The 11,158-nt window shown below is 40.9% G+C and overlaps 1 protein-coding gene across 1 annotated transcript; it reads right to left on the reverse strand.

The window, feature by feature from the left end:
* Positions 1 to 1,266: 1,266 nt before the first annotated feature.
* On the reverse strand, positions 1,267 to 11,038 carry rab38a (RAB38a, member RAS oncogene family). The gene is made up of 3 exons (XM_023276423.3): positions 10,660 to 11,038; positions 5,546 to 5,826; positions 1,267 to 2,584 (listed from the first exon to the last, which is right to left on the reverse strand). The coding sequence occupies exons 1-3, from the start codon at positions 10,859 to 10,861 to the stop codon at positions 2,429 to 2,431; spliced, it is 639 nt and encodes a 212-aa protein (XP_023132191.1). The 5' UTR covers positions 10,862 to 11,038; the 3' UTR covers positions 1,267 to 2,428.
* Between the last annotated feature and the right edge of the window lie 120 nt (positions 11,039 to 11,158).

Genomic DNA, 11,158 nt, shown 5'->3' on the forward strand with positions numbered 1-11,158 from the left:
AATTTCCACAGAAGAGCTGTCAGAGAAAAGCCCAAACAGGGTGTTTTTCCAACAACAGTAATGATTTATGTTTCAAATCTTACAAAGTGATATTGAGTGTGTTTGCTATTTAAACGTACATCCATTATCTTGACCTGGTTTATTCTGTAGAGGGTTACAGGAGGCTGGAATCCATCCCAGCTGACACTGGGCAAGAGGTCACCAGTCCATCGCATGGTTAACACAAAGAGACAAACAACTATTCATGCTCACACCTACAGCCAATTCAGAATGACCAATTCACCTACCAGGCAGGTGTTTGGACTGTTGGAGAAAGCCCTCGTAAGCACAGGGAGAATGTGCAGTCTGCATATTCTGAAATTTCAGAAAGGCTCAGCAGACCAGCAAATTCAAACCAAGAACCTTGTTGTTGAGAGACAACAGTGTTAACCAATGTACCAACATGCTGCCCATGTTTAAGCAAAATACTATCAAAGGGTTTGTTTAAAAGAAAATACATTTAAAAGAATAGGGCATGGTGCCATAGGTCATTTGCACAGGTGTTTTTCTTCTCAGGATGAGTGTGAACAAACCACCTAACTGACAGCTCCCTGACTCTCCTATAAATTTGTTGCATTTGTTAAGGCAGAATTCTCTCCTAGAAGTCGACTGATATTAGATTTTTAGGAAGAGTGCCAATACCAACTGTATGGAGAAAAAAATTCAAATGATGACATCTTAGTCAATATTCTTGACATACGTATATTGAATATTTACAGCATGTCAGAGTTACATTGAAAAGGGAAAATAATAGGGTCCAAGTTTATTAACTTTGCAGCAATATATTACAAAAACAAATCAGCGACTAAATATGAAGAAGCTCTTTGGCTCTGCAGCATCATCTGCTCCACTGTAATATGTACTCTGCTACATGTGCTGCACACAGTGCTTAGAGTGTTGGAATCATTTGAGTAGGAGTCGCTCTTGCTTGACAAACTATGTGATGACACTGTTTGCAAATTATCTTTTTTCTACATTATGTTCTGTTCAAAAAATAATAATAAAACTATATGGATAGACGCCAATAACAATATATGTGTGACAAGCCAATATTAGCTGTTAACAATGATATATTGGTTTGGGTTCTATTTACACCATCATTTTTGTTATTAGTTACACTAACAGAGTTTAGAATGAAAATCTCTATGTACGCAAACAGGGCCTTTAAATTCATAATAGCATAAATCGTGTAACTTTAGGCACAAACAGACAAATTCCAACCAGCCGGACAGTAAAGCTAAAGTTTATTTCATATGAACATTTTGAACACTGGATACATCTTTGGTTCTATTATGTGTCTTAGTCTGCTTTATATAATATGTACATAGTTGTATACATATTTGCATTTATTCCATAATTACAAATATTACAAATATTTCACAGTGGAGTAGAAATTTTATATAAAACCACTGGATTAAAACTGGTACAACAGAGTTGCTTTAACACAGCTTTCTTTGATACACATTTCAATATTAATTCAATTCTGAATAGGTTGCCAAGGAAACGAAATTAATTCTACCTCGGTGATGAAAAAAAATACACACATTTAGAAGCACTTATAATATATATATATATATATATATATATATATATATATATATGTATATATATATATATATATATATATATATACATTAAATTAAATGGGCTGTATTAGAAATTACATCCATACAATCTGCTATACATTACTGGAACCAGCAGATGTAAATGAGGAAGGAAACCCCACAAAACAGTGAATAAAAATAACAATGGAAAATAAAATGAAGGGAAAGAACATAAAATATGGCTGTGGCTTCATTGGGACAGGGGACGGGTGTGTGTGTGTGTGTGGGGGGGGGGGGGTTGAAAAGCTGGTAGAAAACTAAACCTAAATTTGCCTTTTGCCTGCCTATTAGCCCAGAATGATGCGAAAACCTGAAAAATGTTGTCAGCAAGAAATCAGAAGGAAAGAAGCGAAACGACCGCAGGGAGGGAGAAAGAGAGACAGCTATCATAGTTTGTATTGTGATTACCTCCATAGACCTTTTAGTACAGATACGCTGTGATTTGCTGCAACCTCTCTGTGCATGTGTTCATTAACTGTGTCTCCATGGCAACTGAAGTGGCAGTGTCAAGGCTTGAAGTCGCCCAGGGGGTGACCTTGCCTTTGACAAGCGCACACAGCTGCATCCATCTCTCTTTCTCTCTGTCTGTCTCTGTTTCAGTGCTTCCATTTCTTGAGTCAGCTGCCCCTCTGTCACCCAACCCAAAGCCAGCAGACAGGAGAAGAGCTGGCACCCATGTCCTCTTCCTTTAAAAAAAAAGCCAAAGTAGTTCTTCCTCTGTGTCTCGTTCAGACTTGACTTTGTGTGTAATGAGATACAAAAGGACGTCCAGCTGTCGGGAAGTGTTACTGGGATCTGAAGCAGGAAGAGCACGTCCCGCCTTTGTCCTTCTCTAACTGAGGGGTGATGGTGTCGGGGACTTCTGATTGGAGCATGTCGTTCTCACTGGCGATGATGTGTTTCACCAAGCAGTTGGCTGCTTCGTCGATGTTGATATTTTCCTGAAAAAGAGAAGGGAGAAAGAGCAGCAGGAAGGTAGTAAAAGAGAGATGTGAAATATGAAAAGGTGGAGAGACAGAGAGAGGATAAATAAACATCGGTATGAGGTGCTGAACAATATGCCAAAAACAATGTGTGCAGGAGGAGAAACCTGTGAGAGCAGGTGAGTGGATCAAATGGACCATAACTAAACTGACTAGATGGATGAAGCAGCAGTCAGCAGCCATGATGTGAACACAAAGTGAAAAGAGATTTTTGCATGCATTTATTCACAGTGGCTGCCAAGGGTAGAAAAAAATGTAAAAATATGTTTAGTGATTCAGCTAGCTAAATGCTGTTTTGCACAGCACTGACATAAGTAAGAAACACCTGCAATGACTCCAACCCAAATGATATCAATTGAATTTTCCATAGCTGATTATTTCTTCAGTGATCTGGAAAGACTGGAGCAGCAATAAATGAAGAATGACAAAGAGTGTCTATGATTGTGCTGTAAAAATGCAAATAAAACAGAATTAGTTTAATCTAAGTCAGACAAATGAAATCACTAGATTGGTTCATCTCATTTTGTTCTATACTCTTGCAATATTGCAAAGGTCTATTTCCCCATGTTTGTATTGTTTTCATTATGCCACTATCAGTGTTTATTCTGGGGGAATTTACCCTTAATTGGATAGAAGGATACAACAAAGCTGATGACATCCAATAAAGGTCTGCATCACATGCAAACAGCCCACCAGGATCCCCATTTATACCTCTTTTTACTGCAAACATCATAGAGCTATATGCTTATTCCAAGAAACTTGTCTTGCCTCATTTACAAACCGTCTCCTCCCAACAAAACAAACCATCAAACATCTATTCTCAACAGCATCCATGCTAAAGGATTTAGAGCAACAAGGAACAGAACTCAGAGCTGATAAACCAGAGAATCTGCCCTGGGTGTTTTACTGAAGTTCACATGAGGCGAGAACAAGCAACGGTTATTGATGAGGAAGATGCACACACAAACGCTTTTCTGACGTGAACTTTTGGGCTGCGGCAGTAAATATACTGAATATTCAGAAGATCTAACAGTGTGTTTAGAATGATGTGAAAGGTTGCAGAATAACACAAACCCACTGTTACATCTAGAAGAAAAGACTCTTCCGAATGCAACTGAAAACACAACAAACAGCACATCCTCTGTTCGCTGCTAACTGCGCTTCTCTCTCTTGTGCATGCAGAACATGTCCAGAGTTGTTCAAGATAAAAGTTTGGCATAATTCTTGGTGGCAGGTCATTGAGGCAGTGAGCTCAGAATACTCTGATGTGATACAGATTCTGGAAACACATTCTGCTCAAACGGAGACTGTGTATGTTCTTCTTCAAATGGGATTTGAGGCATTAAGATACACATTATTTAACATTTATGGCCTATTACTATTTCTATTTACAGCTACGAATACGACAAAGCTGGTTGCAAAATGGCATCATGCTGCTGCAGGAAAACACTTTAGCAGGAGCTTTATGTGTTTACACAGTCATTTGTGCACCTAGTCGATTTTTCATATTCCAGCTCCAACTGTGCATGATTTTTCAAAAAATTTCACAACTGCTTTTTAGCTTCTTTTATGTTTTTTATGTTCTTTTATGTATTTGCTGCCTTGATTTGAGCCATTTAAATACTCAATTTATCATTGCAGTCACTATTGCTGATCACCTGTCATTTCCATTTAATCCCATCGTCTTGTTTGTTGGATTGAACTTAGTTTTAGTATTTACTGTATTATAAATTCAAATGTACACATTTTCTATTAATAAAACAGCTAAACATGTTTCCTTGATGAGACTATTCTCTGAGAGCGTTTTATTTCTGGTTTGTTGTACTTGTCCACCTCACAGCTACAGTGCAAAATCAGTTCTGACTAAATACTGATTTTGTTTGCAGCACAGTTAATTGAGAGTTTAGGTCAAGGCCACTGGCAATGTTTGTGCTACATATGGTTGTGTTCAGAGTATGTGTGTCTGTGGAGTGTACATCTTAGTCTATTTTCTTCTCTTATCACTGAGCTGTGAGATTCTTTGCTGCCACAGTCAGGGCTTGTGCACAGTGTCAGTGTGTTGCTCGTTTTACGGTCAGCAGCCACTCACTGCATTCTTTAAATCCTGTCTGCATAATTTAGACTTGAATCAGTCTAGACAGGGATCAGTCTTGTACTTCAATTATGCCTTATATTTGTGTTGTGTATGTGAATATATTCTCCTGGTTTTGTCTGTGTGTTGTTGCTATGCTACCTTGTGTCACATTCAGATTGCATCATTGGCTTCAGACAAACTGAAATGTATTTACAGTGGCAATGTGTACACATGAATACATAGTACCACTGTATAGGTTGAAAATCTGAAATATCTTACGTTGTCTTTTTTCATCAAAGTTACATTTGGATCATAATGTGAATTCCTAAATGATACCCGACTCTCAGGAAGAAAGACAATTTCACAAAATGTCAAAGTAATCCTTCAAGATTTGTGCAGTCAATGGAAAACAGAGGGCTGAAATATTCCCTCAGCATTCTTGGACATCCTGTCTGGATGATGGAGCACCTGATGTGATTGCAGCTCACCTGGAATAACACGGAAGGAACTTCCGCTGTGAGACTCTGAAAAAGCAGCAGAGATCCCTGATTTAGGCTTTATTCACATGCAAATACTGAATAGACTGCTGGTCTGTTAAACTCAGCACTTTTATAGGACTCCCTCAGATCCAGAATGTGCTTCTGGGGGTATCTCCACGGGGTAATTCGCCTCTGGGTCTGATGGAGTCAAGGAGTGAGCTGCTGCTTGAGGACATTTGAACAGAACGGACATGTCTGCTGACACAGGGGCTTGAACCTCAGAGCTCGTGTTGAATTCTTTTCTTTGTTTTCTTCTGCGTTTCTGCTGTGTGTTTCTGTGCGTGTCTATTTGTGTAGTGTTCTCACCTTAGCAGATGTCTCGTACCATCCCACAAAGCCGTTCTCCTGGCAGAACTGCTCCATCTTTATTCCATTATTGGTCAGTACATCCCGACCCTGGTCACATTTATTAGCCAAAAGCACAGTGGCTACATGTTTCCCATTGGCTAGTGTCAGTTTGGAATCCAAGTCCTCCTTCCATTTTGTGACGGCCTCAAAGGAGGCGGGACGAGTGACATCAAACACGATGAAGGCACCCATGGCTTCTCGGTAATACACACGGGTCATGTTGCCGAACCGCTCCTGACCTGAAACACATAGACAAAGACACACATGCAGACACACACAAATAAAATGATTACTGATTGGTAGCAGTGTGAATGTGTGCAGACTTTCCATACATCTATAGCTGTTTTCTTGTGCTTATCCAGAGTTGTGGTGGCTGCAGGTTAAGAAGGTCATTAAAGACATCCTTCTCCACAGCAACATTTAGCTCCTATTGGAGGATCTCAAGGTGTTCCCAGGCCAGATGAAATATGCGATCCCTACAACAAGTTCTGAGTTAACCTCTGGGTCTCCTGCTGGTTGGATGTGCATGGAAAACCTTCAACAGAAAGGCACCCAGAAGATATCCTAATCAGACGCCCGAACCACCTCGACTGGCTCCTTTTGATATTACACTTTGGAGCTCCCATTGGATGTCCAAGCTCTTCACCCTCTCTAAGGCTGAGCACAGTCACCCTACAGAGGAAATTTATTTCTGCTATTGTTATCTCTGAAATTCTTCTCTTGGTCACCACCTCCAGCTCACAATCATAAGTGAGGGATAAAGGAGAAGCCTTGATTTGTCACAAACGCATTAGGGGATTGTGAAATGCTGTTTTCACATATCCCAGTTGGGGTCAGAGTGCAAGGTCAGCCATGTTAAAGTGTCCCTGGAGGAGGAAGGGTTAGGGACCTTGCTTGAGGGCCCAACAATGGTAGCATTAGGGTTTGATCCTTCCGACCTTCTGATCAGTAGCCTAGAGACTTAACCGTTGAGCCACCACTGCCCCACATTGGAATGTAGGGTTGGACTGCAGACTGTTAAATCAAGAGCTTTGCCTTTCAGCTCAGCTCCCTCTACAGTCATGACGGACTGGTACAACACCAGATATACTGCAGATGCTGCACCAATCTGTCTGACCATCACTCATGAACAAGAACCTGAGATACTTAAACTCCGCTGCTTGGAGCAGCAACTCTCCCTAAACCCAGAGGGAGCAATCCACTGATTTCCAAAAGAAAATTAGGGCCTCAGACTTGGAGGTGTTGACTCCCATCCCGGCTGTTTCACACTTGATTACTAACTGCTTAGTGCATGCTCAAGGTCATGATCTGATGAAGCCAACAGAACCAGGTCATCCACAAAAAGCAAAGACGTGACAATGAGGCTCCCAAACCAGACTCCCTCACCACTTCAGCTGCACTTGATGAATAACGCAAGTAGGCTCGGAGACGAGGAGCAACCTTGGCGGAGTCCAGCACCTGCCGGAACTGTGTTTGACCTTGTCCCGAGAGTAAAAGTACAACTTTTACTTTGGTTGTAGAAAGACTGAACGGCTCACAACAAGGCCTCCAAAACCCTATGCTTCTGCAGTACTCATTACATGGTTCCTGGTTATGAATGAATGGTATAACCTCCATGACCACCTCAGCAACCTAACAAAGATAAAAAGCTGCTTCACTGTGTGCAGACTTTTCATCCTATCACTGACACACATAAAGAAATTCATCTTTTCATTCTGTTCCCCTGTACAGAGAGATGAGCATCCCAATGTCACACAGAAAGCTGGAGGTCACTTTAGCAGCAAACAGGCACAGATTCTAAAATATAAGTTATTCTGTTTTCTCATTCTGCTGTTTCAGATGTGCTCAATTCTCCACCTACTTCACCTGCACTCAATTTACATACATGTGTTTACAGCAGCAGAAAGAGGGAGATAAGATGAAGACAGATAGAGGCAGAGTGGGGTGAGGAGAGATGTGTCTTTGTTGTGAGTGTGTGTCTGTGTGTGTGCCTGCTTGTCAGATTGTGTCTAAAAATTCCTGAGAGTAAAATTAATTTGATAAGCCCTGTTGGAATGCCTTATCCATACAGATTTTCCCATCCGTAGTTTCTGCTCCATCAGCCTCAGCTGCAAAATAGGCTCAGCTTGCGGGAAAGACATTGACTAGCCAAAAGCCTCAATTTGTGTCTCTACAAAGCAGTTGCCATGGTGGCCAAGATGTAAGTAAGAAAAAAAAGAAGAAGTAAGTTAATACTGTATGTGTTTATTTGATTCTTTGGTGAGTCCCACAGGAGTGTTTCTCACATGGACAGGTGGATCAGGGCACAGGGTCAGCAGCAGAACAGCTGGGAGAATGAGATTCTCGCTCAAGGACACATCAGAGGGACAGATGCTTGTTGAAACAGGACCTGAGACTTTCATGTAGCATTATAGCATACCAAGCAGAAAATGATGTCTCCAGCTTTGTCAAGCAAAGTGCTTTCTGTACAGTGACTTTAGAGAGGATGCCTGAACCCCTACAACAAAACCAGATATTTCTCTAAAGAGTAAACAAGCAAAAATGTGAGGTCAGGTTTCAAAAAAAGACATCTTTGAGGATTACCAGTTATGAGTTGAAAGGTTAATAAGTAGAATTTGCCTTCAGACTGGCATATACAACACCACCTTCTGGAAAATACAGACAAAAATAGAAATGCTGTATAAGAAATTCTCATCTAAGATAGCCCGTGAGTGTTGCTCAAAATATGAATGATACGTACATATATTGAGGGCCTTTAAGGTGGTAAAACTGCCATAGCTCAACATAATCTGTGTGATTGCAAAACGCTTGAACAGTATTTAAAACCCCTGAAATAAGCCGCAAACCCACCTCACTTAGATGCACATAGTAAAGGCCTGTGAAGCCAACCCTGTCACCCTTGTCAGAAAAATAGCAGACAAAAATAGAGGTAGTTGAGGTTGTTTATCTTGGGAGACGCACAGAAACAGCAAGTGATTTATTATATCTGTGGCATGAGAAAACTTCACACCATCATCAAATCCCCTAAAAGGTCTGTTGTGCTGGATGAAAAAAAGAAGAAATATATTTTTTTAATGAAACTAATAAAAGTCAGATGGAAACTGTTTTTTTGGGGGGGTTTTTAACCAAAAGATCTACAAGCAGCGAGTTATATAATACTGTTGTGGACACAGATCATCCCAAATTATGCAGAAAGACGATTAGCGGTTTGGTGTTAATCACCTCCAACTTCTAGGTGAGTTCAGAGAGTACAATACAAGACCTGGAGTCGTTTTCTCAGAAGGAGATTCTCATCATTAGTTCATAATAAAAAGCTTTCTGTATACAGAAGCTTGGGCCTCAAATCTCCCTCACATGAGGTTGAGACACATGACTGCTTGCACTTACTGGAAGGAGCGCACAGGAGGGGAGAGAGCAGCAGGTCAGAGGATTCTTCTAAACCTCAGCCGACACTCATGTGACATGAGACTGCTGTAGCCTTCAGGTTTGTCATCTCAGCCAGCAGCATCACGGTCAAAGGCTTGTATTATTTCTGAGTTCTGTGCTCGCCTAAGGCAAAGTAATAAATTCTAACAAGAACAGATGTTAGAATTTGTTGCCATTAAAGCTGTTTACCTTCCATCCCTCTGATGTCAGTGAAAAACAACCGGGTGCATGCACACATATTACATTGTGCAACAGATGATACAAATATATAATACAAATGCTGACTTTAGAGAGACAGGAGGTGCCTTAGAAGTCAAGAATGACATTCAGTGCACATCATGACAGTATTGTAGAGATGAGGTTAGAGAATGAGATGGGGTAAAGTTAAGATTACTGATAATAGGAATTAGTGGATGTTTTATTGAATTACTTGCTGGGTCAAATTTAGGTAAACACGTGCTGTGGGTTCATTATACAGACAGTTTTAGAACAGGTTTGGTGAACAGATTATGCCAAGTCATAACTGTAATATAGAAAACATGCTTGCATTTGGTCCTAGACTGCAACCTATGCTACTATGTGGCTCAAAATTGTACAAAATTATTTCATTTTTAGGCCAAACCAACCAGCCTATGCTATAATTTATGCTAAAGACATGAAACCATCCTCAGGCAATCACGGCTGCTTTCTGTTCTATCGTGTGGAACCACAATGTCCCATCATTAAGGTCACTTTCAGGCTCATTTTGAGTCTAAATGGTGTGAAATTAACCTTAGCTTTTTCACACGGGATTGCAGAATTGTGTAGCGAAGTGATTTGGGATGAGGAAATCCAGCGGGTCACCTGGTACAAACGGTTAAGCCTGGATAACCCTTGAAATCATTTATTATGAGAATGGTTAAATAGCAGCTGTGGTCACATGGTCATGGTTTCTGCTCTAATGTCTTTTCATTCCTGACCTCAAATGATCTGTTTATGTAAAACAGACAATTCTTTCAAAGTCACAAATCAGGCGTCATACTCTGAGTCATCCTCTTTACAGAAAGAACATAAAGTATGTACTTTCCTTTTGAGAGGCCAAAATCTGATAAAAATGTCATTAATTATTTGGAAAGCTCTGGCCCTTACTTCAAATTGTGCTCATGGAGGAGAGGGAAATCGATTTTGGAGTAGCTGTTTTATTGTGCTTCCTTAAATAATTTGACATTTGACAAAACAACCAAAATAATTATAAACATAATTTCCTTCATGACAACTGCTTGCCACCAGCACTCAATGTTAAAACTACATTTCCAAATTGGACCCCTGAGGTTATTTGATTTAAAGGACAATTTCGCTGGAGGAAGTGCATTTATTTAATTTTCTACCAAACTATTTTCCATTTTTTTTGCTTCGCCTGAAGCATTTTTCTAAAGGATATTAACCAATAAACTGAGATTTATCTGGTTTTGCCCAGTGCGTAAAATGCCTCTAAATTTCTAATCTAATTATTTTTTTGGTGACACTGGTTTCAAAAATCTACCAACTTTGAAAAGAAGTTCACAAAAACCAACTTCTGTGCGAGTTTCCGGTAACTTCAGCGCAGTCCACAGTATGTTTGACCTCCAGCTATTCCATGTGAGCTGTGCGTAAAAGTGGTGCCGTACCTGCGATGTCCCACAGCTGCAGACGCACCGTTTCCTGGTCCCAGTTGAGGACTTTGAGCGCGAAGTCCACCCCGATGGTGGCCCTGTAGTTGGGGCTGAAGTTGTGGTGGACATAGCGCTTGATGATGCTGGTCTTTCCGACCCCGAGGTCCCCTATCACAAGGATCTTATAGAGATGCTCCTTATGGTGGTTGTTCTGCATGGCGACCGAGGAGGAGGGCGAGAGCTGAGCATGAATCCACCGTAAAGGAGAGAACCTGCGGATGAAGGGGCAGAAGCTGAGGACCAGCGCAGAGAGGAACTGAGCAGAGCTGGGAACGAGGAGGGGAGCTGAGGTCCGCCCCGGCCCGCACAGCAACGCACACGTCTGGACCTTGTGACACACGCAGAGGAGCTGCAGGGATGTGTAGAAATCCTGGAGGGAGTGTTCAGATTACTTGGAGCTAGTTAGCAGTTAAATGAATTACGTTAATAACGTGCTAAAAGTAGGTATTGTTGG

The sequence above is a fragment of the Amphiprion ocellaris genome, chromosome 7, assembly GCF_022539595.1.
Source record: "Amphiprion ocellaris isolate individual 3 ecotype Okinawa chromosome 7, ASM2253959v1, whole genome shotgun sequence".
Classification (NCBI taxonomy): Eukaryota; Metazoa; Chordata; class Actinopteri; family Pomacentridae; genus Amphiprion; species Amphiprion ocellaris.

What these genes read in the sequence shown, in the direction of transcription:
- rab38a (XM_023276423.3), bottom strand. Translation starts at nt 10,861, where the DNA reads ATGCAGAACAACCACCATAAGGAGCATCTCTATAAGATCCTTGTGATA. An exon ending in GCAGCTGTGGGACATCGCAG is followed by an intron (nt 5,827 to 10,659) that starts GTACGGCACCAC and finishes TATGTGTTTCAG; the next exon opens with GTCAGGAGCGGTTCGGCAAC. An exon ending in GGTACGAGACATCTGCTAAG is followed by an intron (nt 2,585 to 5,545) that starts GTGAGAACACTA and finishes TCTCTTTTTCAG; the next exon opens with GAAAATATCAACATCGACGA.